The sequence below is a fragment of the Grus americana genome, chromosome 2 (assembly GCF_028858705.1).
Source record: "Grus americana isolate bGruAme1 chromosome 2, bGruAme1.mat, whole genome shotgun sequence".
NCBI classification, from domain to species: domain Eukaryota; kingdom Metazoa; phylum Chordata; class Aves; order Gruiformes; family Gruidae; genus Grus; species Grus americana.
In genome coordinates this window covers 28,251,065-28,278,802 of record NC_072853.1, presented here as the reverse complement: position 1 = coordinate 28,278,802, position 27,738 = coordinate 28,251,065, and the positions used below count along the sequence as shown (strand labels likewise).

At 39.1% G+C, this 27,738-nt stretch overlaps 2 protein-coding genes across 7 annotated transcripts in view; one reads left to right on the top strand and one right to left on the bottom strand.

Moving 5' to 3' along the window:
• The first annotated feature begins 309 nt into the window (after positions 1 to 309).
• On the top strand, positions 310 to 17,669 carry OSGIN2 (oxidative stress induced growth inhibitor family member 2). The gene is made up of 6 exons (XM_054814307.1): positions 310 to 537; positions 3,641 to 3,795; positions 8,551 to 8,687; positions 10,671 to 10,862; positions 11,486 to 11,577; positions 14,498 to 17,669. Exons 1-6 carry the CDS (start codon positions 494 to 496, stop codon positions 15,543 to 15,545), a joined length of 1,668 nt encoding a protein of 555 aa, XP_054670282.1. The 5' UTR covers positions 310 to 493; the 3' UTR covers positions 15,546 to 17,669.
• Positions 17,670 to 18,510: 841 nt separating this feature from the next.
• The window catches only part of NBN (nibrin), a 35,131-nt gene continuing 25,903 nt past the window's right edge, over positions 18,511 to 27,738 (bottom strand). For all 6 annotated transcript variants that reach the window (XM_054814306.1, XM_054814304.1, XM_054814300.1 and 3 more), the window contains one exon: positions 18,511 to 26,240. In XM_054814306.1, coding sequence (XP_054670281.1) covers positions 26,210 to 26,240 — 31 coding nt within the window. In that variant the 3' untranslated portion in view covers positions 18,511 to 26,209. The remainder of the gene's footprint in view (positions 26,241 to 27,738) is intronic.

Genomic DNA, 27,738 nt, shown 5'->3' with positions numbered 1-27,738 from the left:
CCTCGCCTTTCTCTGGGGCGGGGGGCTCGGCCGGTCCCTCCTGCTGCCGGGCTCCCCGCCCCAAGGAGGTGTCTCCTCGCCGGGCTCCGCCTTTCCCGCTCATCCTTCCCCCGCGCCGGTGCCAGGCCGGGGCTCACCTCCCCTCCCCGCCCTCCCCAGGGGGAGGCGGCGCATCCCGCATCCTCCTAAGGGCAGCGGGCGCGGCGCTGCTCAGCGCACGGGTACACTGCGGCTCCCTCTCTTCTCCTCTCCTCTCCTCGCCCCGCCCGTCCGTCCGTCCCTCCCTCCTTCCCTCCCGGTGCTGTCGGCGGCTCCTCCTCCCGCGTGTGACCCGCTGCCGCATGTGAGCAGGGAGGAGGGACGGCGCCGCGCGGGCCCCAGTGTGGCGGCGGCGACGACAGGAGGAGGCAGAGGAGCGGGAGGCGCGGCGCGGCGTCCCCCCGCAGCCTCATCGCTGGGCCCCGCCGGCGCCCCTAGCCCGCCGGCGCCTCCCATGCCCGTGTGGTGCTGCCGCTGCTCCTTGGCCGGTCACTTCAGGTGAGGCGGCGAGAGAGAGCGGTCGGTGGGTCAAGGCGGCTGCCCGCCACCCCCCTCCCCGGCGCGGGAGCCGGGCTGCCGGGGGAATGGGGTGAGAGGGTCGGGAAGGGGGTGGCGGTGCCGGGGAAAACGGGGACACCGGCGGGCGGGAAGCGCAGCCGCGGCCGCCGCCCCGGTGCTGCGGCCTCCGCGGGGCTGCTGCGTGGCGGCGGGCGGCCGCGGTGCTCTCCGGCTCCGCACGCCCCCTCCGCTGCGGCGCTCTCTGGATGCGCCGGCGGGCAGAGGCGCTTGGCGGGCGAAGCGCGGGGCCGGCGGTGCGGGATGGAGGTGGCGCCCCGGGAAGGCGCGCTGTGACCTTGGGTAGCGCTGAAGCGCAGCCTGGGCTGGGAGAAATCGACGCCTGGTGATGCTCGGTTTCGCTTCAGGGTTCGTAGCGCCGCACCGTCGGGGATCCCGGTCCTGACGGGCATCGCTCTTCTCGGTTACTTAAAAAAACCCCCAACAATCTGACAGTGTTAAATTTGCTTCCCAAAGCGTCGACTCGAGACCAAATTTAAATTACTTTTATATAACGAGTTTTCTGTTAACCACCCCCTACAGTCAGTTTACTTTTTTTTTTTTTGCTAGAAGTACGTAGGGAATTCTAGGATCTTTCAAAACTACTACCTGAAAAAGGCACCTCTTATTTTGATAACTTGCAGTAAATTAAGACAGTTATTATGAAAAAATTATTATTTTATTTTTCAAAGGGAGAAAAATGTTTATCTATATTCTGTGGTTTTTCTCTTCATGGGTTTTTCACATCAATTAAAAATAAAAGTAATTAACTGAAAAGCACTAAAAAGAGAAAAAGATGAACCTGTTTAGAATCTAGGTGTCTGGCAGAATGTAATTCTCAAGGTTATTTGGTATGACCAGCATAAACAGTAGCTTTGGAACTGACTCATCTCTGTCCCCACTTCCATCTCTGCAGGACTAGAGCCATAGATATTTTTACCAAATCCCCACCACTGCAAAGCTGTCTATCATGAGTTTTTATCGAGATAAAAACTTCTGGTACTTGGTGGCTTTGCAGTGTTGTTCTGAGGTTAGGAAGATGGTGGCCCCTAACTGAAGATCTTACTGAGTTCTGGTATGATGTTCTTGCAAAGTAAGAACATGCTCCTGATGACCACATGCTTTGTATGCACAATAGCTGAGAAACTGCATGTTGTATGCAGGTGATTCCGTGTAAAATTAGATTCTGCGCTAAACCAGTTGGGTAGTTTTGTGATACACTATCTAAGCTGCACAGAAGCAACTATTTTATTGTTAAAGATACTCTTGTAGCCTACAGCACTGTGCGTATATCCCATAAAAGAGGTTCTGAAATGTTTCTTTTGGGTTTTTATCTTCCGTTTAGCACAGCAAGTATATTAAACCCACACTAAAACACGTGTGCTCCCTTTAAGCCTGTCTTTTGCAAAACATAGGGTAGTATTGCCTTAGTTAACTTTGAGCAAAGGCTGAAAAATAATATAGTCTACCTGTGTCTATCTAGAAGTGGAGGTGAAAAAAGCAGTATGATAATTAGGTAATCCTCTCTCTGCGTTCTGCTTGCCTTCATCTAAGTCATGCTGTTTCTATGTTCTGCGTCTCCTAGATCACGAAGAGCTAATGCGCAGCTGTAATCACACAGTAAACACGTAATTTGCAAAGTTTTTTCGTTGTAGTGCAAGGAATACAGACATCGAGTACTTGCTTTCTGAAATAAATACAGCCTTAGAATAGCTCCCCACACTTATTAACATGGAAATAACCATCAGAGAGATGTATTACAGTGCGTGCTACTGCTGTTACTACTGTACGGCTCTGTCTCTAGTTCAGACTTCCCCATTGAGGAAAGGCTTTTGAAATACGTAGGAGAACCTTCAGTGTTGTGGGAGTTGAGGCAGCACGTAGCATATGTGGCTTCTTGAAGGCCATGGGAACTGGATCAGTGTCTTATGCTTTTGCTCCTTTGTAGAAAGTAATTCCTGGAATGCTAGAATAGCTTTGAGATACGCAGATTCTTAGGAAATAAATTAGTGCTTTTATTTATTAAGTTAATAATTAAAACTCCGCTTGTAAAGAGAAAAATGTTTAGATCAGTTGATTGGGGTATTTTTTAATTAAAAAGTTATGAAGTCTTTATGTTGAGGACTTAATAAAATAACTGCCAATAAGAGACTATTTTTAATTTGCCCCTGCCTTTCTAGCTAAACTGATAGTGCATGCTTCTTCAATGACCTGGAAGGGCTTCAGAAAGGGCTTCTAAATAATTAAACAGCGAACAACATAAAACAAGTCTTTGTAGTCTAGAAGCACATTTAGATGGTGAAGAGTTATAAGAGGAACCTAAGTAGATGATGCAGAGAGAGAACTGAGAAATCTGGGAAAATGACTAGGGGTGAAAGCAGTCTGCTGGGCAGTAGCTGACCTGACTGCATGGCAATTCCCTTCATAAAAAGTTTTCTTTTAACAGTGGTAAAATGGGCTGTGTCTAGGGCTTACAGGGATCATGCTTTTCTCCATCTTCACACCGCTGCCAGCCTTAACCAGTTTTTCAACAGAAATTTGTTGAGGCAAAGTCTTCTGTGCTGCTCAGCAGGTAGGAAGGGATGCCAGCAGCTGTTTTTGTACCTCAGCTGCTCCCTCAGCCTTTGGCTGGCCTTAATGTTGTTAATTGGCTAGGCAGTGTCTATCGCTCATCTTTTGATAAAGATAATGAGAAATGGGTTCTGCTGTGTGTGGGATCAAAATAATGCTTGTTGGTTATACTTTGGCGTTGTAGTAAGTTGAAATTAGACATTTGCATCTCTGCGGAGCCATCTGTGCCTTTTAGTTATCCTTCTGTAGACTTTATAGGAGAAAGTGGACTTTTAAAAAATCTTCTGTTAGAAGAGCTGTGCTGAAGAGTTAAACTTTGTAGACTGGATGAAGCATATCTGTTTTGGTCTCAGTTTTGCCAATTCCATAGCTCTTAAAGTAAAGCATAAAAAGCAACTTTCATTTTGAAGAGATTGTTCTGATGACAGTTCAACTGTTTCATTTTAGTTTTCTCCCATCTGTCCTTCTTAATTAGAAGTTATAGCGGCCCTGAAACTGAAGGACAGCTTTTGAATTCCTTCGTCCAGTATTTTGGTGACAGCCTTGGGAGGAAGATTAAAAGAATGCCTTTAATTGAAGAAACTGTTCTGCCTGGGGACTCCCTCCTTACTCTTCCTGTAGTAATAATAGGTGAGTGTTTTCACTTTTTTAAGATTCTCTGTCACTGCCATTGCCTTTGTAGACCTGCTGCATGAAGTCATTTATCATTACATAACTAATGCTTAGCATCCTTACAGTGAAGATGTTTACTAGAGTAATACAGTTGTTGTGATTAACAACAATACCATAAAATTATGTTTAGGGACTTACTATTGGAGTATATTTAAATTCAAATTGTGCTGTAACAAAATGAGCCGCATTATTTGACAGCAGAAGATACATGAGTCTTAATGGAAGAACTGTTTTGATTCTAGTGTTGATCACATAGGGTTTGATTACTGTGATATGTCAGGTTGCATGGAGGTTGTTGATGATGCACCAGTAGAAATTTTTGGGGTCAGGTAGGACAGTGAAAAGCATAATGTAAAATGTGTGCTGTATGTTGGTTAGATGCTAACCTCTCTCATTAATTGCCTTTTTCTTTGTTGCATCCATCACTAACATTTGAATATTGTCTCATCTCTTCCAAAATGAATCCAGTCTTTTCCAAAATGAATTCAACAAGTTTAAAACAATAAATTGTAGTCTTGTTTGAATAGTTAAAGGCTTGTACTTGTAAAATCTTGCTGAATGACAGGATAGCAGAGGGAGCAGGTTCTTTAGGTACACAGCTTAACTGAGAGTGCCAGGATGATTTGTATTGGGCCAAGGTTTTTCGACAACAGCTGGTCACCAGCTCCTTACTGCTATGACTTGATGAGGGGATAAAGAAAAGATCTGGAGTAAAGGAGGTTTTCAATAATCTAGTCCAAAGCTGTTGGGACTGCAGCAAACCAACAGCTTTAACTGTACCTGCAAACAAGCAGAGATTCCAGAGAATGATGTTTCAACTTAACATGCTCACAGTAAATCTTCACAACTTGGAAAGACTGGTGTTTGTACAACGCCTGTTCTCAAAGCTCTGTTCATGATAGCTTAAAATAGTGCTCATGTAATAGATTTACGTGGATGTGACAGACGTGAATCACTTGCTGAGTTCTGCATCATAACTGAAGAGCAACAGTTCCCTGGCATTTTTTCAACCTGGTATAGGTTTGCCATATGGTTAATGACTCGGTTTTCACTGTTTAGTTTTGCAAATATGCATTATGCAAATACCTGTGCTCAATACTTATTTTGTCTAGAGTGCCTTTCTATGTGCTGACACCAAACACAGCTGCCTTGACTATTTCTCCTTGAAAAACAAATATGTTGCCCAAATGCATTTTCACAGATATGTTTGAGATGCTTTACAAGCTGATCTTCTCCATTGGCAGCCTATTATCACTAATTCTTTGGCTGTCTGAAGAACCTTAAAAGGGATCCAAAATGATTTAGTAATGCATTAGAAAAATACAAAAATAATTGTCATCCCCCCATACACACTCACTCTCTGTCTACTGGTTTAATCTTTGTGTGATTCTTGTATAGCTGGAGTTAAACATACTTTTAGCTTCCTAGTGCCGCCAGCTTCTCATTGCGCTATTTTATTAATCAGAAAGAAAAAGATGGCACACGTGTAAGCAGCTGACTTAATAATGGAGCAATAACTTATATTCCCTTTGCTTTAACTTCATGATCCCCTTTTTTCCTGTATGATGCCCAATTTAAGATTTGATTCTAAGTTTGTGCTGCATATTGTACTGCAGTTCCGTATAGAGTACTAAGCTGCTCTGGTACTATTAAGTAACTTCTGTGCTGTACCTGTCTTCAGGAAAATGAGAAGAAATGGGTACATTCCATTTGAATGAGTTGGGATTGAAGAATTTCATGCTGGAGCTCTAAGTGTAGAGGATGTTCTGTGCTAAACACTTTCACCTTCTGCACTAGTTTTGATCATTACCATGTAAACACGATGTTTTACATTTTGCTTCAAATAACAAGGCTGTTATGAACTTTGAAGCTGATTATTTGCTTTAAATTTAGACACATAATGTAAAGACGATTATACTGTAGTTTACAGTTGATCGGGAGAAGCTTCTGCTGTTGTTCAAACAAAATATTAACTATTCCTGAAATGAACAGGGCCATGGGGGTTTTGGGGTATAATGATTATATATCTAAAGTTTGTATAATAGTAAGATCTCCCAGTTGAGATCAGAGCCGTTATTGGAGGCATTGTGTGTAAATAAAGAGCAAACTCCTCAGGTATAAATTTCTCATTTCAGAAAGATTTTATTCCTCCAAGGATTTTCTGAGAAAACCATCGCAAGTCTAATTGCAGACCTTGTAGCTGAACCTTCATCTTGTGTGTGTTCTTGAGAGCATATCCATAAGGGAATTTCTTTCCCTTGGATTCAGTCTTCTGAAAGAATAGGAAGTGGGTTTGGATCAGCTCTCTGGATGGTCCCAGTGGGGAGTGGCTGGGGAGCTCAGTAACAGTAATTCACCTTAACATTATCCCATCCTCAGTAATTTCCTTGGCCCTTGCCAGTCTTTGTTTTGGCAACTTTTGTTACCCATTTGGTTCTTTTTAGTCTTATCCAGTAGGAATAATCTTTAGCACGGCATCCTTGGATATGGCACGCATTCTTCTCTTTCCATTGTGGTCTAGCTTCCTTTACGCCCTAATAGGGGAAGAAAAATCTAGCTATGTACTTGTAAAAAGAAACAAAATTCTTTACTGTGCACAAGATATAACTCTAAAAATAGTTAAGAATTTACTCAGTCATAGGAATGCTTGTGAACTATAGGTGTGATTAGAGTGTTTTCACAATTTCATATGATTTTGTTACGAATGACTTCAGTGTATTGCTAAGGTTCTCTCTTGCATCCATCTCATGTGGCAAGACGGTGACAGGAGGGGCTTGCATCTGTTTTAACCTTTAAATTCTTGGACTGAAGCGCCCCCAGCTATCTCATGCTGATCTATTTGTGGACAGGTGGAACAGTGTGAGACTAAAGAAGAGCATTTTCACTGTCTGAAAGATTTTTTTATGGTCTTTTTTTTGTAAATGGCAAGATAGGAATTGAAGTGGTTTGGGAAATAATATAGGCAGGATCGTCAATATTTAAACCTTTTATTACAGACTTCTGATTTAACTGACTTGAAGATCCCAGTGATGGAAATCCATGGCTTTCCTAGACAGTCTTTTTCCAGTGCTTTGTGGTCCTTACAGTACACAGGCACTCTATACCTTTATTTTTGCCTCCATATTCAGGTGCAAAAACTAGATTGTTTGGTAGGAGCCATTGTGCAGTCTGACATACTTATTTGGGTTCTAGGCCTTCGGAGAAAACATGCTTATTGAAGATTTCTTATAACTTAGCAGTCTCAGCCTTTGAAGAACTCACCTGTAGTGAGCCTACATGATTTTCTGGTAGCCCATGCTTGTCACCGGTCTACACGCACAGCGTTGTAATAAAGTATGGGGTATACTGCCACTGGGGACCAGAGTGATGAGAGGAGCCTGGCAGAGGAGGAAATTAAGAGACTGGGAATGAACAGGGTCTCAGCAAACTGATGGGGGATTTAGGGACTGGGAAATCAGAAAAGGGAGAAGAGACAGGCATTGTAGAAGTGGGATTGTTAACAGGTAATGGAAATAGTGTGTGTGGAATGGGAAACAACAGATGAACTCTTGAGATGAAGAGTTGAAACGGTAGGAAGTAAGAGCTAACATCTTAACAGTGAGTGCTATATAAAACCATGAATAAATTAGTAACTTTATCTTTAGCCCAGAATTTGAATAGTGTGTGGTAAATACCATGTGTGCCACCCTAGATGGAAAACAGACAAAATACTGAATAGTGCCTTATTAGGAGAACACTGTGCTTTTCATTCAGTTAATGAGGAAGAGGAGCTATAGAAATAACAGTACATAGTCACATGTTTAAATTCTATATCATAGCACATACTTTTCTGACTTTAGCTTTCCCTAGCTTTTGATAGCTGACTTTGCAATATGAATATTACTTCTCTATTTGCATGTTATGAATATGGTCCTGTACTTTATTTCCATTTATTTGACTAGTATTAAACAATTACATTATGGTAATGTATTGATCCCATCCATTTCACACCTTTAATAACATTTTGAAAATAAGTTGTTCTATTAAAATTGCAATAATGCACAGATATGAATTATAAAATGCTACAAAAAGGATATAGAAAGATGTTTGAATTGATATTGTTGCTGAACCATGAGTGTGGTCTTACATGAGTTTCTCGTACTTTACCATTTATCTGCTGTATCTGTCTCCACTCAGCCTTTACATTGCTGTTGTGCTGTGTCTGCAGCTTTTCATCTGACTTGCAGTCTTCACCTTTCTGCTTGTCTATTTCTTCCTTTTATTTTATGAAGAGCCTATAAAAGAGCTCTAGATTGTTTGTCTGTTCTGTGTTTTACAGTACACAGTGTAAATGGGAATGCAAAGTTCTAAGATGGCAATAATATTCAGATATCACTGTGATTGACAGGCGGACCAGTTCTTATACATTGGACCATTTTCACACAAGAATAATGAATTTGACATACTAAATTATGAAACTCCTTTATATGCATTTTGTTTCATGGTGTAAACAGCCCTACATATGTTTCTTGTTAATCTGAAAAATATTTTGCTTAGTTTATTTGGAGGAGTTCCTAGTAGGCTTTATTTTACTGTGAAGTTTATAAGCTGCTTTGAATCAGGACAGTATTGCATTATACTACTGTAGTATGTTTTTGTTGCTGCTTATTTAGTGACTTACAAACTTTAGATTATTGATGTTTTTACTAAAGCAGTAACTTCTTTCTTTAATAGGAAATGGACCTTCAGGAATTTGTCTGTCTTACCTGCTCTCTGGATACAGGCCATATTTATCTCCTGAAGCTATACACCCAAACCCCATTCTACATACGAAATTAGAAGAAGCTCGACATCTTTCCATTGTTGATCAAGTAAGCTTTGGATGCCTCTTGTCTAGCTCTTTTCCTACTGCGAGCTGGATTATGAAACAGTAGGCTTTCTTTAATGATCCTGTTTAAAATGCTTTTGCAACTTACATAAGTAGTGCCATAGACAAGAAAAGGCTTAATATTCTCACCCCACAAAGAATTAGACCACAGTAAAGCTCGGTAACCATGTGGCCTCAAACAACTAGCTTTATCTCTTGACCTCTGTTTTTCCTATGTGTAAAATAAAGAGCAGGATATAACTACTTCAGTGGCTTGTAACAAATTATATGAAGGGCACCTCAGATAAAAAGCAATGCATTTTAAGAACTGCTTATCCAAAAAAACTCTGCAGATTGCATTGTGAAGAACCAGCTTACTTACCTAATTATATTTCTAATGTCTTACTAAGTTATTTTGTTATTCTGTTAATTTATATAGAATCGACTTTTGACCGTTAGATCCCATCCTGGGGCATGTGGTATTTTTTGTGGTTCTTGAGGGCTTTTTGTTTGCGGTGGTACTTGGTTTTACAGTCTGCCCTTTGTCGTGTTCTTGCTACTTGCCAAAAGCGTCTAAAGCACCACTTGGCCAGTAAGTAGCTGATGCAGGAGCTCCAGCTTTCATGTCCTAGGATGTTTGGGCACTGTCATCAGAAATATAACATACCAAGTACACAAGTTAAAAATGTTCTGAAATAGTACAATTCTCATAAAGATTTCTTTTTTAGTAACATTGGGGACATATATCCTCCATAAACACAACCCTTTTTTTTTTTCTGAACAGTATGCATCCTTCAGTGTTTGTTTGCACTCACAGTTGGTCTTGTGCTGTATTTTTTATCCTCATATGCCTTCAGTTTTTCTGTCTGATTTGACTAGTTAAATCTTCTTCGTTATTTTTCTCCCCACTTGTCCATTTGTTTGCTATGTTATCATTTTCTACTCATCTCACTATATTCCTGATGGATTACTCACAATGCTATCACTAACTGTATTGCCTGTATGACTAATTTATTTGAAATACAAACAAGAATATGTGTTTGTAGTGGGAAGGTAGGGGTTGTTTGGGGGTTTGTTTGTTTGTTTTGGTGCTTGTGCTGTTTGCATATAATGTTGACGTTAAGTCTCAAGGTTTATTTTTTTGATAGGAGAGTAAGTTGCCTAAGCTTTTGGCTGCAGATGTTTCATGTACTTCATCATCCCCCAGCCCCCTGATATTTTCCCAGTTTAGGAAGCTAAACTGTCCTGTCTTTGTCAGCAAAAATTGGCCTTATGGCCAATTCTTTCTTCAAATCTCTATTCTCTCTTCAAATATTTGCCATTGCATCGCGAAATTTTTAGAACACGGCTGGTTCATAGATGCTGAAATGTGAACATTGTACAAAGTTCTAGAGATTGTTCTCAACATTAACTGCTTTGTAAAACAAGCCTAGTTTTAATTAATTTTTAAAAAGAATGCTTATAATACCTCTATTATTTCAAAATATAATAAAGTTAGTGTTGGAACTACTGAAGATCTATAAAAGGAGATTTTTCTACTTGATCTTTAAAACTTAACGTTTTGAGATTCCAATTTTGCTTTATCAAAATGGGTCTCCTAGAAATACTAGCAATTCTTTGTTAAAAGCAGTCTGCTATCTATAAATATAAATGTTACTAAGTTGCTCTTATCTCTCAATATTTGTCTTTATATCTTTTTTTTTTTCTACAATGAATTTCAAATACTGACCCGCCCTGGTATTACCGTGTAATTTTTATGTGTAACTTTTAAATGACTGAAATGTATTATTCAGAGTTATAGAAGAACCGAATCATGGCAGTTATTTCTGAAAAGTGTTTTGATTGAATCTCTATATTAAATACTTATCCGTACTTAAAATGAAACTTGAACTAATTGTGTTTTCTGTTGAAATTCAACTGCTGTACATCAGAATAACATGATGAACAGTAAAAGTTGCATGAACGTACCACTTTTTTCATACTTTAGGATCTGGAGTATCTGTCTGAAGGCCTCGAAGGACGCTCTTCAAACCCAGTTGCAGTGCTTTTTGATACATTGCTTCATCCTGATGCTGACTTCGGGTATGACTACCCACCAGTTTTGCACTGGAAGCTAGAACAACATAATTACATTCCTCATATAGTGCTTGGTAAAGGACCACCTGGTGGGGCATGGCATGTGAGTAAAAATTTCATAACACTTCTAGAGTAAGTTGATAATTTTGTGGTTTGAGGTTTTTCTTACTATCTAAGGCTGTTTAGATAGTAATTGATGTTTCAACTGGTCAATTACCAAAGCCCGAATATGTTGGGGAGATGAGAAAGGAAGCAAAAAGTTGTCCCTCATTTGGGGATTTGTGACCATGACTGCTGTCTTATGTGGGTTTTTTTATTAGTTCAAATTTAATGAATTATAATGAATTTTCTATGACTTTTTTCTCATCTGCATTGTTTCCAGATGCTTTTATACAAAATCTTAAATCTTAGTATGTTCATATGCTGTTGGTTTCACATTTTTTCTTCTTGTTTTGTATTTTAAGTAACTTGCTTTTAGTTTCCCTTTCACTTGTTCTCTCTTCACCTTCTGCTTTATTACATCATGTAGTTGCTTGTTAAAATAGTATCTAACTGTAACATGAAAATAGTTCATCAACACTTCATGTAATGTCCTGCTATTATGTTCTGGTATTTTATTGCTCTAAATGAGTACAATGAGAACTTCACAGTGTTTTACATATATGTATCCATTTGTAGTGTCTCTGTAATGTATCTGGTCATACATCTTGGTTTTTTCCTCCATAGTCCATGGAGGGCTCTATGCTGACAATCAGCTTTGGAGACTGGATGGAATTGCCTGGCCTTACCTTTAAGGAGTGGGCAGCTAGCAAACGCAGGTAAAAATATTGCACAGTGTATTTGAGAAACCTAGTTGCTATAAGAATCCAGATAACATTATTTTAAGAACTGGAAAACATTCGAACTTCATTGTTCACAGGAGGGCTTCTTGTTTTGTTTATTAAATTGCCTGATAGCACTGGAAATTATTCTGCTCTGTGTACTGTGATGGGAAAAAAATGGACAATGGTCAGCCAGAGTGATTGCTTTGAGTGCATCAAAAGCACATATACTAGCAGTGGTGTGTTTTAGCAGCATTTCAGAAAGAAGCACTGTTTACTGTAAGCAGTTTTGATCAGAGTCGAGGGAAGACTGAGGAATTTAAAATCTACAGAAGTATTGGAAGTTCCTCTTTCAACATGGATGCAATTTAAGCTGCCGTACACACTAGCTTGCTTGTAATTCAGGAACTTGTATATTTCAGTATTTGCTTTTACAGGCAAAGTTGCAGCATCTGAAATGTTGAAATCTATGAATTTTAATTGTAAGAGCATAATTCAGTGTTTCACAATGTTATTTTCTAGTAGTAAGTTTCTGCGAAAAATTTTAGAGAAGAAAAATTAGTCTTATACAAGCTCACTGTTTTACTTCAGTTATATAATTAGTTCATAGAATCGTTTAGGTTGGAAAAAACCTTTAAGATCATCAAGTCCAACTATTAACCTAACACTGCCAAGTCCACCACTAAACCATGTCCCTAAGCTGCCACATCTACACGTCTTATAAATACCTCCAGGGATGGTGACTGAACCACTTCCCTGGGCAGCCTGTTCCAGTGATTGACAGCCCTTTCGGTGAAAAATTTTTTCCTAATATCCAATCGAAACCTCCCCTGGCACAACTTGAGGCCATTTCCTCTTGTCCTATCGCTTGTTACTTGGGACGAGAGACCAACACCCCCCTGGCTACAACCTCCTTTCAGGTAGTTGTAGAGGGCGATCAGGTCTCCCCTCAGCCTCCTTTTCTCCAGGCTGAACAGCCCCAGTTCCCTCAGCCGCTCCTCATTAGACTTGCTCTCTAGACCCTTCACCAGCTTCGTTGCTCTTCTCTGGACATGCTCCAGCACCTCAATGTCCTTTTTGTAGTGAGGGGCCCAAAACTGAACACAGTACTCAAGGTGCAGCCTCACCAGTGCCGAGTACAGAGGGACAATCACTTCCCTAGTCCTGCTGGCCACATGATTCCTGATACAAGCCAGGATGCTGTTGGCCTTCTTGGCCACCTGGGCACACTGCTGGCTCATGTTTAGCCAGCTGTTAACTATCTCCAGGTCCTTTTCTGCCAGGCAGCTTTCCAGCCATTCCTCCTCTAGCCTGTAGTGTTGCATGGGGTTGTTGTGACCCAAGTGCAGGACCCGGCACTGAGCCTTGTTAAACCTCACACAGTTCAATCGATCCAGCCTGTCCAGACACCTCTGCAGAGCCTTCCTGCCCTCCAGCAGATCAACACTTCCACCCAACTAACCGAGGGTGCACTTGATCCCCTTGTGCAGATCATTGATAAAGATACTAAACAGAAACACCCCAGTTCGTAGAGGTCTGTGTCAGTAGATGAACCTAGGAACGCTCTACATAAGCTTCTTCTAAAATTTTAATTTTCCTGACTTTGTTCTAGCAAAATTAAAGGAAGTTGTTCTTGTACCACGTATGGCAAAAGAAGTAGTAGAATTACTTGGGCATATATTTTTAAGGGCAGACTGTTACTCATTTCAGGACAACACTTATAGTGAAGAAACTGTACCTTTTGTTCTTTAATCGCTTTCTTAGATAACCACAGTAATCTTGCCTCCTTATTAACTGAAATCCCATAAGCTGCTTATTTTCTGAAGCTAATTTGTTTATATTATAGTTTTCAACAATACTAAAAACAGAAATGCTGACCTGTATACCATAGTTAAACAAATATTTTCAAAAGTACTGATGATAACACTTTTAGTCATGTAAAATAGTTTCCTAAGTTTCATTGTAACAGGTGTCAACTGTCACATTATCCTCTTCAATAAATATCTCATCAGGATTTTCAGAGTAGTAACCTGAACATTTCAAAGTATATATGCTATTATCTTGTTAATCTATGAGAATGAGTAGCCTGATTTCTTGTAAATATGCTTTTAAGCATAATTCAGTGGCAATCCTTATGTTCACTACTGTTTCTTTTGCCTTCTTCCTAGAGCTTACTTCTAAAGAAGCAGCAAAATTCATGCACCTGTTCAAAATAATTACATTTTCAGCTTATTTTTTTTATAAATGAGAATGCAATAAACATGAAAAAAGCACAGACGTAATAGTAGGATTGCAGTGCAAAAATGGGCTTTATTGGACACTCGGACATCATAATCCTGTTTAAGTAGTTGCATTAAGGTTCTGTGTCGTACTTGCTTTGTTCATACAGAACTATCTAATTTGATACTTAGTAAACTTACCTGTACCCAAGGGAGAGGTTTTTCACAAAGTATAATGAAGAATACTTGAGTAATATATTGAACCAAGAGTTTCAAAATTAGCACTTAAGAATTACTGTTATATTTAATTACTTAAATCATAAGTAAAAGTGTATTCTCACCTAGTACAAGTTTAGCCAGTATTGTATTGTTGACAGTCATGATGCTAAAGTGGCTTTGTAAAAACACTTCCATACAGACCTACCGTGATACTGCAGTTTTGTTAGGCTTAATTTGTTAATTACCATGGCACTTGACAGTGTTAAGATTTAAAACTATTAAAAAAAGTTTGCTTGTCTTGTATATCAGAGAGAACAACTAAAAGAAACTGAATGTGTTTAAAGATACTGAACTCGGTGTCAATTATGCTGAGCAGATTCAATCCTCCTAAACTTGACTGTCAAGTGGTATGTCATATATGATATTCAAATTACTGATAAGGTCTAAATATTAACTGGAACCATTCAATTTTGTTTCAGAAATATAAAGAGTGATCGAGTAATGCCAGAGGAAATAGCTTGTTATTATAAACACTATGTTAAAGTCATGGGCCTCCAAAAGAATTTCAGAGACAATGTTTACATAACATCAGTATCCAGGCTTTACCGAGGAGAGGATGATGAAGATAGAAGTCAACTAAATGAAAATATTTCAACACAGCATTTGGAAATGGAAGATGAACAGAAATCACTGATTAAGAGAAACTGGGAAGTCAGAGGCTATCAGCGAGCAACAGATGGTTCTCATGTGCCCTTCTGCCTGTTTGCTGAGAATGTGGCTCTTGCCACAGGAACCTTTGATTCTCCTGGCCGATTACAAGTTGAAGGAGAAGACTTTCCTTTTGTGCTTCATTCCATGTCTGACTTTGGAGCTGCTATCAGCAAAGGAAAGTTACGTGGGAAGGCAGACCCTGTGTTAATTGTGGGTGCTGGACTTACAGCAGCTGATGCGGTACTGTGTGCCTACAACAACAACATCCCAGTAATCCATGTGTTTCGTAGGAGAGTTACTGATTCAAGTCTAATTTTCAAACAGTTACCTAAAAAGCTTTACCCTGAATACCATAAGGTCTATCATATGATGTGTACTCAGTCCCATACTGTGGACTCTAATCTACATTCTGCTTACACGAGTTTCCCTGAACACAATGTACTTTCCTTCAAGCCTGAAATGAAATGTGTTCTTCAGAGTGCCTCCGGACTGAAGAAAATTTTGAAGTTTTCTGTAGCCTTAGTTCTAATAGGTTCTCACCCAAATCTTTTCTTTCTAAAGGACCAAGGACGTAGCATAGGTCATCACTCTAATCAGCCCATCACATGCAAGGGGAATCCTATAGAGATTGATCCATACACTTATGAATGCACTAAAGAAGCTAACCTCTTTGCTTTAGGCCCTCTGGTGGGAGACAACTTTGTACGGTTTTTAAAAGGAGGTGCATTGGGCATTGCGCGATGCTTGGCAATAAGGCAAAAGAAGAAACATGAATTGATTGAAGGTGGGGATGGAGGAGGTGATGGGGTACCGTAAATGAGACACTAGAAACTTTCACATACAGAATTACAGACGTAGTCTAACAGAACACTCACTGACAGCGAAAGTTGATAGCAGTCACATTTCTGTTGTATACAAGTAACCTGTGCTTGTATTGCTTGGTAAAGGATGCTGATACTACAACGCTTCACCTTTTCAAAATACAAAAAAAAAATGATCTGCTATTACAACTGATCTCTACTCAACTGGAATTACTTCCAGATAAACAGAAAATGAGACTAACTTATATTGACCTGCCTGTCATCTCTTGCTCAGCTAAAAGAGCAGGCTTCCTCTGGGGAAAGCAATGCCTACCAGAGTGGCTTTACATTTTAGTGTCAATGTGACAAAATATTCTTACTATGAAATTAAAATAACTTCTAAAAGCAGAAAGCGTGCTTAGTTCAAAGTGAATCTTGGACCCAAAGCAAATTTGGAGCCTTCTGCTTGAAACAAGGATTTTATTTATTTGCCATAGTAATACAGTAATACTTGCAATGAGCAGTTAGTAAAATGTTTTTTACTATAAGAAGGATTTCTGTAAGCAAGAAGTATTCCTTAACAGTTATAAATTATCCTGTTTGATAATTGGAATAAAAGAATAAGCATTCCCATTTAATCTTAAACGCATGATTTGACACAATCCATTAATGTTTTTTCACACTATGCCTAAAGTTGGGTGAGTGCAGAAAGACTGACATGAGATGTTCCCCTACAGTGATATGTACATTTCTGAGAATACTCATGAACATAAACAATAAAGTACTGATGTAAGTGCTCTTATTACAGTGTCAATATAACAAATATCTAGTGTACTACTGAAAAATTAAGTATGTGAGAAAACTTAAGGTTTTTTGCTTCCTAGCTCAGGAAGACTGAATGGGATCACTTGACTGATGAAGGTGGGTGATAGGTATTCTCATCTCTCATTTGACCAAGTATTGGTTATTTCTCCCTTTTTTTTTTTTTCTTCCTAGAGCTGCACATAACACTAAAACTATTTTAGCCTGCAGTTTTTGAAACTTGAAAAAAGGTTGCATCTCACAGCCAGCTAAAAAATAAACAAATATGCCATACTTCCTGTTGATCTTAAAGCTTGTTACAAAAGACAGACTTGTACCTACCTCTGAATTGAAGTTTCACCTTTCTGCTCCATAATGCAAGACCTAGATTTCATTTGCTGGGTTTTAGAGTAGTCAGTTTACCTAAACGCACTCATGGGTTATTCACCATAGTGAGGTAAGCAACAGCTAGTTAGAGAAGTTCTCTTCCAGAACTCTCAATAGACAAAAGTGCTTGGTTTTAACTGATTGATTACCAAACATTTTAATTCAGGTCCAATGTGATGGAATAGATGTTATTTAATTTTTTGTTTAGGGCTTTTTTGTGTTGAAGAACGTCATGTTAATTTAAGGTATTGTATTTGCATGATTAAAATCTCCGTATTAGAACTTGAACGGATTTTTAAAATTAGGCTTAGACTTTGTGCTTGGTTCCCCAGCTGTGTAACTTTCATAAGTTGTAGATACCTATATGCAATAAATGCCTGTTTTCTGTGCCTACTGAATTACGGGGTTCTGTGGCTACTGCAGGCCTTTGTGCATCTGAGTAAGTTACTCAGACTTTGGACACAGAAGTTGAAAAGGATTAAAATGACTCTATTTTCAATGGAAGTCCAAAGTAATTTATGAAATGATGCTACTACTACTACTAAATTTTAGTTTGGAGCCAACTTAATAGCATAAACACAAACGAAGCAACATTTTTATTGATTTCTGCATTGCCTACATGGTTGGATTTAACCATGCATTGTCAATACTAGTTAAGATAAGTTTTATATTGATACTTGAACTGGTTTTAATTATGCTAAATCCTAGGCTTATTTTCTTCATAATTGAATTGAGATTCTATAATTTGCCGCCTTTGGCAGAAACTGTGTGTATATATAAATCTATCCTAAACCTGTAATACCTAATAATTTTAACTGAAAATCAGTGTTATGTGCTAAATACTTGATTATAGAACTTTATTGCAGCTAATATATTGGGAGATACATCTGCGCTGTGATTAAATTCCTTCGGTTTTGTGTCAATATAAATGTCTGAATACAACATACTATGGCATGTAACTGCTTTTTTCATTTGCCACGTGAAACATTTAAAATGCCAGCAAAACAAAGGAAGCAATTTACTGAAACAGTCGTCTTGCAAAAAGGGGGAAAACAGCTTCAAACAGCCGGATCTCAGCCTCAGCTGTTGTAGCTGCTTACAAGGCTGTGTGTGTTGTAGTGACAAATTTGTAGCAGAGATTTTTGTCCTGTTATTATACAAGTATCTTTCACTGCAGTATTACAGCACCTTGGGGTTTAAGTGCTTTTTTTCTTTTATCAATCTTGCCAGTATTTTTGAGATAAAAAAAAATCACGTGAGACCCCTTAGTTGGGCAGATAAATTCTCAGTGTTCCTGTTTGCTAAGCCAGTATAAAAATACCTTTTTCAACCAAAGCTTTACTAAAAATCACCCTGTTTCTTTTAGGAATTACTAAGTTTAAAGTTGTAACAGGACCTTCTCACTTTTGGGTTTCTGCTTTTCAGACATTTCTGTTTCTGTCCTCTTTGGTATTTTGAGAGAATGAGAGGTGTAAAAATTCAAGCTTTGCCTTAGATAGTTTTACCTAAAGCATTATATGATACTTACTGCATCTATTGTGGATTAGATGTTGGCACTGAGTAGTTGTCTTTTGGGGAAATACTGTTTCTCAGATTTAAAAGAAGAAAAAAAATCCATTTGAATTTCCTGTATAATAGTTCCCAGAAGGGAGAGTGTTTGCTTCTCTCAGCTCTTCTTTCAGTGAGAAGGATAAGCTTTTAAATGTCACAGATTTAAAAAGGATGCTTACTACTTAAGCTTTATTACTAAAATACAGACAAGAAGAATATACTTTTTAGCTAAAGGAATTTAATTTGGATTTATAGAATTTGTAAAGGTGTGTTAACCCATACTGTGGATTTTCTAATAAGCTAGTGGGAAAGTGTCTCTTACTTTGGGGTTTGGTTCTTGATGCTGAATGTGTCTCCTGCCTAAATTATTGCTAAGATTATTTTAAGTAGTATCCAGCTGTTGAACTGGGACTAAGATTTGTCATAGTAGATGTCCCTGACAATCTGCTTCATATGTGATTATTTAACAATAGGTGCTTGTTAATGGAGGCAGCTGACAGGTCAGTAGGAAACAGCACAGCCTTTCTGTGGGTTTCCAGTGGATGACTGACTTCTGCTTAAAACATTTTCCACAAGAGTAAGGCTCAGTTTTACCCTGGTGAGTAAACGCAGAAATCCTTTCTGCAAGTAATCCAGAGAGTGGTGACAATAACATTGCATTCTTCTCTCTCTTTGGAAAATGCATTGCCTTGGGCTAGCAGCCTGGGCTTGCCAGTGAATGCATGGAAAGAGTATAGCTCCAGAAACAGCGCCTATACGTTGAGTAAGGGACACCAAAGTGCACCCCACAGCTGTAGGTCCCTAGTCTTCAGCACTCGGGGTATACTGTGTTTTCCTTCTGGACTGGTGGGTATAGGCATCTTTTTTTAATGATTAATGTCATAGATGCATGGTTGCATAATGGAAAATAGTAATTTTATGAAAGGAGGTGGCTGTAGCTTCTTTCTCTCACAGCTCAAGAGCTGTAAAAAAGTCTAGAGCCAGAAATCTAGAGTACTTACTCAAAGCTGGAGGAAATTAAATTAAGACCCAAACTTAGCGGCAGGCCTGACCTGCATATCCAGTTGAAAGGAAGAAAAGGCTATTTTTAGGCCAACTGCTCTTGAGAAAGAAAGGGTGTAATATTTGCAAACTTCTAGTAAGTCCTTGCTGATAACAAGTGATGACCAGTGAGGAACGATGGGAGGGAAGCAGCAAAGAATCTGAGCAATATGAACTGCAAACCTATAGGTGCAGAAGTGACTCCATGGAGCCTTGGTAGGCTGGTGGTCTCCCATCCTCTTGTGTCAAGATCTGCATACTGTAACTGGAGAGCTCTCTGCTGGAGCTGTTAGTCTAACATGTTGCCATGTATTTTTCATTGGCTATTAATAGAAGTTACACTGAAGTGCAACACATATGTACGAACTAGAAGCAATTGTATTTGTGTCAGAAGCTGTAGGACTGGATCAGTAAAGTGGTGTGCCAGGAGATGAGACTTGGTTGCTCTAGTACCATTTTCTACTGTCTCAAAAACAAGCAGGTATTTCCATGTAATAGTGGAATCTGTGCTGTAAGAGTGCTAGCTCCCAAACATTTCTAAACAACAAGAGGTAGCACACATATGCCTTAAAGGCAGCTGATTATTCAATTTTATCATCCATATAGTAATGATTTCATTTTGAGGAAGTTATGAAACAAAAAATGCTAAAAGGTTTATACTGTTACATTTTAATTTAGACGATATTTTAGAACTTTACAATAACAATGTTCTGTCATTTTGGATTATTTTTTGAGGTGAGAGCAAGAAGGGAGCACAGTACCTCCACTGATGTGGGCTTTTTAGACATGTACTTCCCCCTTGCCCAACCTGAAAGAAAAGTCATGCTTGTTTGAAATAACCATAATACCTGATTCTATTTAGCAGAAACAATGGAAACTGAAACATTCTGTGATGGAGAAAGGAAGGCTTTGGTGACATTAGGGGTACAAATTCAAAGTGAGAATATTGGATTACAAACAGGTCTTTCTGAAAAAGACCATGTTTTGGGGAATATGGTACACTTAAGGTGTTTCAGTTTAGCTAATTTTTGAAGCTTGAATTACACAAAGAATTGTGAGGTCAAAGATGAAGTTGGTGTAAGGAACAAGGATTATGAGGAAAAAAAACATTTATAGTATAATTTAGTAATTATAGTGAAACTAAGAACTGTTGTGAAGACGGTTTTGTCTTTGCAGAGACTAAAACATTTTGGCTCAAGCAAACCCTGAACTTGAGTTCACATTACATCTGTCTGCATGCTAGCTGATTTTCTAACAATGATTTTGTACTTGCAGGCCATATTAAGCCGACTCTTAAATCCTAGTGGTCATCGGCAGTCATCAAAACCAGGGGAAAAACGTAGGTCATATTCTTAGCTCGCCGATCCTTTTGTAATGACTTTTTCTGGAGACTAAGTCATGCTGATTTGCACTTTCCTCCTCCATCTCTTTATTCTGAGATCACTGGCAACGTGTAAGTATCAGCCTACACTGCCTGCAGTGGGTGCTTCAATAAACTAAAATTGAGCTTCATGTTCCTGGACACCCTCTGTAGACTTACACGCCAGCATAAAGAAAAGAAACCACTGGGTTGGTTACATATTTGCAAAATATTATGGAATCCTGGCATTTTTAGGTTCTTTTTTAACTAGATATATAAAGAAAAAATATAAAGCTAGAGACAAGGCAATGAGGGAGATTTGACACAGTTCCAGGAGATACTCTGAGGAGAGGGAAATATTTCATTTTTCATCAGTTTAGATTCTAGGACCAGCTTCTATGTGAACATGGGGTTATCGCTGTGAAAAACCGATCCTGCTACCTTGCATCTACCTGGCACAATCTGGAAAGTCAATACTCTGATCTTGCCCATTTCTCTGTTAGATCTGGCATGCTGGTTGTGGAAGTCCAGTTCTAAATGAGATGAAGGCTTATATTTATCTACCTGATGTTTGTTCACACACATGATACACCCAGACCTGGAAGATACTATGCAAATGTCATTTCTGTGTGTCATGCCTCAATTTTCTGCTTTTGCTGCAGTATGCTTGGGTCACAATTTTTTTTTTTACCTCAGCAATGTATTTCTCCTGTCAGCTGAAATACATTCTTCTAAGCTGCAAGCAACTTGTGAGCAAAACCTCAGCTTGATTAGATGATAAACCTCCCTGAGGTTTGCAAGCTAAGCTTGTTGTATCTTGATGTGTGCAAACTGACAATGGACCGAAGGCTAAAGGAGTATTATTAAAACAGTTTCAACTGAAAGCCAATTATTTTGGTTTGGAGAAGTGGGGAGCTCTTAAGTCAAAGGAAAAAACAAACGGGGGAGGAAGAGGCATTCAGAGAGCTGTAGCATTCAGAAAGAGGGAAAAGGTGTTGGTTTCCACAGATCGGGCGCTGTAGCCAGTGCTCGAGAGGGATGGTGGTAGAGCTGGGGCAAAGTGGTGTGGACAGCATGCTAAAGCAAGCAGCAGGAAAAGTTGGTAGTTAGGGAGACCTGATTTTGTCTAGCATTTTTGTAACTGTCACCAGAATGTGGTGGTATTGTAAGATGAAGAATGAGGAATAACGGTAAGGAAGACAGGTCAGGTTTTGCCATGTTTGGCTTAAGTTCTAAGGAGATATCAGAACATCCAGAACGCAATTGGAATTTGTGAATCGAACACCAGCTGTGGCCAAATGTGACAAGATAGATTTAAGAAATGGAACAGAGCAAGAGAAGGACAAGTTTTATGGGAGGGGGGAAAGGCAGGGTAAGAATAAGGACTGAGAAATCACCTGTGCAAAATGGACTGGTAATAGGAGAGGTGGGAGGAGGTTGGAGGTAGGTCTATAGCAGAGACTTCAGCTATTGTCCCTTACAAACTGATGTTTGATGGTAAACATGAGGAATAGAGGTAATGAAGGGGGCTGATCACTCTGCAGGAGGTTCAAGGGGGAGGTGGGTGGATGGAAGAAACTGAAGCTGACTGCACTTTCAGATATAGGATGGTTGCAATGACAAAGGAGAGGTCCAGCCTCTGCACCAGCCCTTCCTTTCTGGGAGAAGATGGGGAGTAAGGGTAGGAGAAAAAGATGTGAATGGACAGAAATAGAAAACAAGCTTCAACAGTGAGAACACCTTGGTAGTCTTGGCAAAAAAGGCAGTGGCTTCCCCAACTGACATAGGAAAGGTGGGAAGTCAGCTGAAACTAGTGTGAGTTAAACTGAAGATTAAGCATGTTGTTCCTGCAGGGATACAGCATTGTCCTGTATTTTAGTCGTGTACAGAGTAATTCAATCTGCTTTAAACTGTGTTCAGTAAACTGCTGAATGCAAGACTGTATTTTAAAAACCTTGCTAATAAAAAGTATATTTAGTTCACGTATTGTGTGTATCTCCTTCCTGGTAGCAGCGTGAACAAAGATAACACATGCTGTAAAAAGCAATTCCAACAAACCCTCTAACAAACTTTGTGTTACACAGAAAAATGCAAGAAATGAGATCTGAAGATAAGTTTCTGCTTAGATGTATTTTTAGGTGAAGAACATCATTTTGCCAAAAAGGTGGGTATGCTTGCAGATTGTGGTTTGAGGCAGATGAGAGAAACCTTAGATGTTATGAAAAGTTACTGAACTCTTTTTAACTTTCTAAAGAAAATCAACACCACACAAGTTCCCTCAGAAAACTCATGAGCTGAATGTTGAAACCACAGTGCACAAGCAGCATGAAAATGGAGCATGCAGCAAAAGTTCTGAACTGCAGAATGCAGTTAATTGCCCTTGCTTGCACTCACAGCTTTTGCTTTACCTATAAATCTGCCTTTATCTCAACCCACGAGTTTTCCTACTGTCATGCTTGATTCTTTTCCCCCATTCCTCTGAGAGCCCCTACAACAATATGTTTTATTAAAAAAAGGAAACATCAGGTGAAGTTCATGTAATTTATTGTTTGTTCAGGCTCCCAAGCCTTGGATCATGTAATCATGTCCTTTATTATCTACCTCAGAAGCTTCAGTAACAGAAAGCCCAAACCAGTAAGCCAACAAGCATGTTGCCTCTAATGGATGGAGCTGAAAATTGTGACAAAACTATGCTAAAATGGAAGGAAAGCTTCAGTATTATGAATAGGATTTGTTACATGAATTTGGAACTACAATTCAAGCTCTGGGTAAGGGACAGAGGTTTAGACATCTAAGCTTTTTTTAGTGCAAGCATTACCTCATGTTAAAATAGCAAAAGGTTCAGGTTCACTAATCTACAGGCTTTTCTTCAACCAGACAACAGCTGCAACTGAATTGGAAACCAAACTATCACCTATTGGGTACCCTCAAGTTAGGCCCATAACAGGAACATACACTGGGTGTATCTCTAGCCAAGTGCTGATCCTTCTTTTTTTCACCTCAGCACTAGTGTAGAATTCCCCACACTGCCCTCCCCTCAAAAGCATGCAGCTGCCTGTGAAATCTTAAGCTGATGGTGGAAGTGTTGAAGCAGACAAGACATCTCAAACTAGATCTAAAAAGAAATCTCCAAGTGTTTGTCCATGGGTGCTCCCCCAGTCACATGGTGGGTGAGTCCATCAGTCCTAGGACACTAAATAACTTAACACCCCCCCCCAAAAAAAAAAAAAAAAACCCACCAAAGCTGCTAAATCCAACTGTCTGGGGAACTGGATTTGAAGAGCCCTAAGTCACATACTAAGTCATATAATACAACCAGAAAAGTGGTCTCAGATGTGCCTTCAGTGTTGTTGAACCCTAGCAGACTGCGCTCTGAGCAGCAAAGGCCTCAGCATTCACCTTCTCATAGAAGGCCCCTGTAGATTGTATCTTTTTACAATTTCTAAGGTGGTAAAAATGCTGCTTTTTACAACTGGAAACACAACCTTTCTGAAGGATCTTGTCCATGGATATTCTGCTATACAAGCTATTTGCTTGAATTCAGTAACACAATGATGCCCGCAGCAGCTCTCACCAGAGAAAGTAGTTTTGTTAATGAGTATTTAAATTCAATTACATCAACCAGATTACTTCCTCACATGCAGAAGGAGATCCTACCATCCTGCCTCTTGAAACAGGATGCAACAGAGCTACTGTCCATCTTCTCTGCCTATGATGGCTTCACACAGCTGAGCAGACAGGTTGGATGGCTTTTCTCACTGTATTTCCAGGGGAATCGCTCAGATTCCAAATTCTCAGATCATAAAGATGAGCTCTCCTAACCCAAGAATGGGTAGCTGTTTCATAGCTTTCACTGTTTATATAGATGATGGAAATATTTTGAAGGGAAGATTTTTTTTTTTTTTTTTTTTTTTTTTACACAGCAATTGCAAAAAGTAAAGGCATGAGTGGAAGAAGTGGGTCAAATAATTTAAAATCCCAAATTGGAGTGCAATAGCTCTTTAAGGCTTTCTCTGGCTTGGAAGTAGCTTTTAACAAATGGACAAACAAATTGATTTAAAGCTGCAAATGAAAGTGTTTAAGCAAGAGAAAAAAAAAGCTGTGTTTTTCAGCTCCAACATCTTCTTGTAACAGTAACTACAATATTTGCTCTACATAATGAACCACAGAAAAAGCTATCATGATCAGATACCAGGTGCATTTGTCTCCCTCTGTAGATTCCCAGTTATTAAGACAATACCTATGAAAATGTGCTGAAGAAGATCACAGCTTCCTTTATTCCCATTCAGAGGAAAGCTTATTGGTTTCTCTTAGCCTGAATTTTCATAATGGCATAACAGACATTGTTTCCAATAGCAAGGGGATTCATTTGGCTTCTCTGCCACTAAATCTTTTTCTTCTTTTATTTTCCAGGGAAACTTCCTCCACTCCCAAACTCTGGTTGGTTGGTTGGTTGGTTTGTTTTTAAGTCTTATTTTGGGTGTGGTGATCCCTCCTGCCCCTTGACTCCTGGAAACTATTACATTCAGTCTTTTCCCCCTCTAACTTGAATCTCATTACAAACAACTACAGAATATGAGATGTCATTATATCAGAATTTACACTTCTGAGCAATGTACAAGGTTATTTCTCATTTCATACTACAGGAAAGTACACAGACTCTCATAATCTGATGATCCTCATTGTGCAGTTTTTGGGCCTTCCATATACATCTTGTGTTCTTAAAATGCCAAACACAGCTCTTCTATTTGCAAAGCAAAGGAAGTATGCAGAGAAAGAAATTGCACTTGCTTCTCTCTCCCCCAAAGAAACCAAAATTAAAACGCTTGTTGCTCCCGCAAAATTTTTGCTATCTTTTTCTCAGTTTATCAGAGTGTTTCTAGTCTAACTGTAGGCTGTTCAAACAAATATTGAAGATTTGAAGACATAACAGGGAAAAAAAAAAATCACTGAATTTCAGAGTTTAGACATTTGTTTCAAATCTGCCATCACACAAAATTGGTGGCTGGCTGAAAATAATTTGATGTCACCAACTTCAAAAATAGGAAGAAGCTTGACCTTATCAATATTAAATACTTGTTTACTCAGATACAAATTTAAAGTTTGGTCTAACTTATTTATGAAGGCTTCAAAAACATCCACCTGAAGACAAAATTGACAATATACAAAAGTCTAATTAACAAAGCCTTTCTGAAAAGAAAAAAACCTGATCCTAACTTCGTTTTTCCCCCCAAAATAGTACTGATAAGCCAACATAGAAATAAACAGCCTCAAATGAAATCTGAAGTATCTATGGTATTTTACTGACCATTACTCTGAAGCAAATAATGTTAAGGTCTTGAAAACATGCAATCCGTAAGTACCAAGCAGTGAAAGAAACTTTTCTTTTTCTTTAATAAAAGCAAGACTTAAAAACAAGTCTTACGATAATAGCTAGCTCAAAAGGTCATACATAGGTATATATTACACACTGGAACCAGCAAACCTAAAGAACAGGAAGCAGATTTTGCTAGAGAATCACTGTAAATTCAGGTCACAATTTATCTTCTTCTTTTTATATTAGGATCATATCTGCAACAAAAAAGAAAGTGTCACAAATAAGTAAATCAATGATATTTTTATATATATATATATATCATGATGTAAACAGCTTTATTATATGTTCGTAACAAGGGATTGGTCAGTGTTCAGTTCTTCCTCTGAGTGCACTTCTATAATTAACTACAGTTGCTACAATTAGACTGAAGGATGCATAAATCACAGAATCATAAGCTAAAACCTGTGCATGAACTAGAGATAACCTTTACTAAAATTTTCACTAACTTCCTAGCTACTTAAAATCTTTAAATCTGATGCATGAACAAGTTTCTCCACACCTTTAATGTCCCAACATTAAGTTCCTTACTTAAAAAGAAGAAAGTAAAAAAACCCCAAAACCCCCACAAAATGGGAGGAGGGGAAAGGGGTACTGTATATTCACAGCAATGTACAACAATTGGCCACAACTCAGTCAGACAAAACCCTTCTGCTCCTTCCTACTCCCACATAAAGCAGTTCCTTCCCTTCCCCTTTATACAGTTTCTGATTGATTTTTTTAGTAATTTAGATCTACTTCCTGGATTTACTAGTTACCTGATTTACTGCAATATGCTTATAGTTTGCCTCTGCTTGACACTGCTATCCCTTGGCCTTCTCTTTCTCTCCTTTTGTGCTTCATCTCCCAAAATCCTGTGTCACTTCTTTGAAATTCTGATGTGTTTTGTATTCATGCACAAATAACTTACGGACACAACTGAATGATCAGACAGTTTTACTTCCAGTAATTCTGCTCTCATTCATCCAGTCTTTTTTTATGCTTAGACAGGAAAACATGACAACTTGTGAGCCAAATTACATCACCACATAACTAGAAAGATACTAGAAGTCACTGCTGTTGCTATACAACTCAGACTTGTGGCAAAACCAAAACATGTACCCTTTGAAAGAAATGCTCTATTATTAACTGCTAATCAACAGAGCAAGCTGGTAATGCAGTAAGACTTTCTGAATGGCTCTTACACATGTTGATATGTGGTATCATGTTTCTTTGATAGTGATTTGGACAAAATCATCCTTCTTCACCATATACATTTTTCTACCTAAATGCACAATTTTTAGTGTTAGTCAAACGCATGGCAGGTGAGAAGTCAAACAGTGGTTGCTTGTTTCTTCACATAAAAACTAAGAAAATAATGAAATCTTTGCTAAACAAAATGAGATCCTTCTATTAAATCTCAAAGCATTTATCTGAATTTATTGCTATTAGTTCTAACATTTAAGTATGTCCTGGACACCAAACCCTATTTTTGGGGGTGGGGGGGGGTGGGGGGGGTGGGGTGGAGATAAGCAGATAGAGGAAAGGGATGATATGTGACAGAAACCTGCCAGCAGGACACCAACGGCTTCAACCCTGTCCATGACTGACTATGGAGATGGTGACACTGAGTCATGAACATCTTTTTATGTAATCTCTCCCACCTCACCTCCAGCCATTTTCCATGTTAAATGAAGCCTGGATAATATTTTCCAG

Bases quoted from the DNA above. Each gene is read 5' to 3' on its own strand.
- OSGIN2 (XM_054814307.1), top strand. From the start codon at position 494: ATGCCCGTGTGGTGCTGCCGCTGCTCCTTGGCCGGTCACTTCAG. The intron at 3,796-8,550 runs GTGAGTGTTTTC...TTTCTTTAATAG, and splicing joins TCTTCCTGTAGTAATAATAG to GAAATGGACCTTCAGGAATT. The intron at 10,863-11,485 runs GTGAGTAAAAAT...TTTCCTCCATAG, and splicing joins CACCTGGTGGGGCATGGCAT to TCCATGGAGGGCTCTATGCT.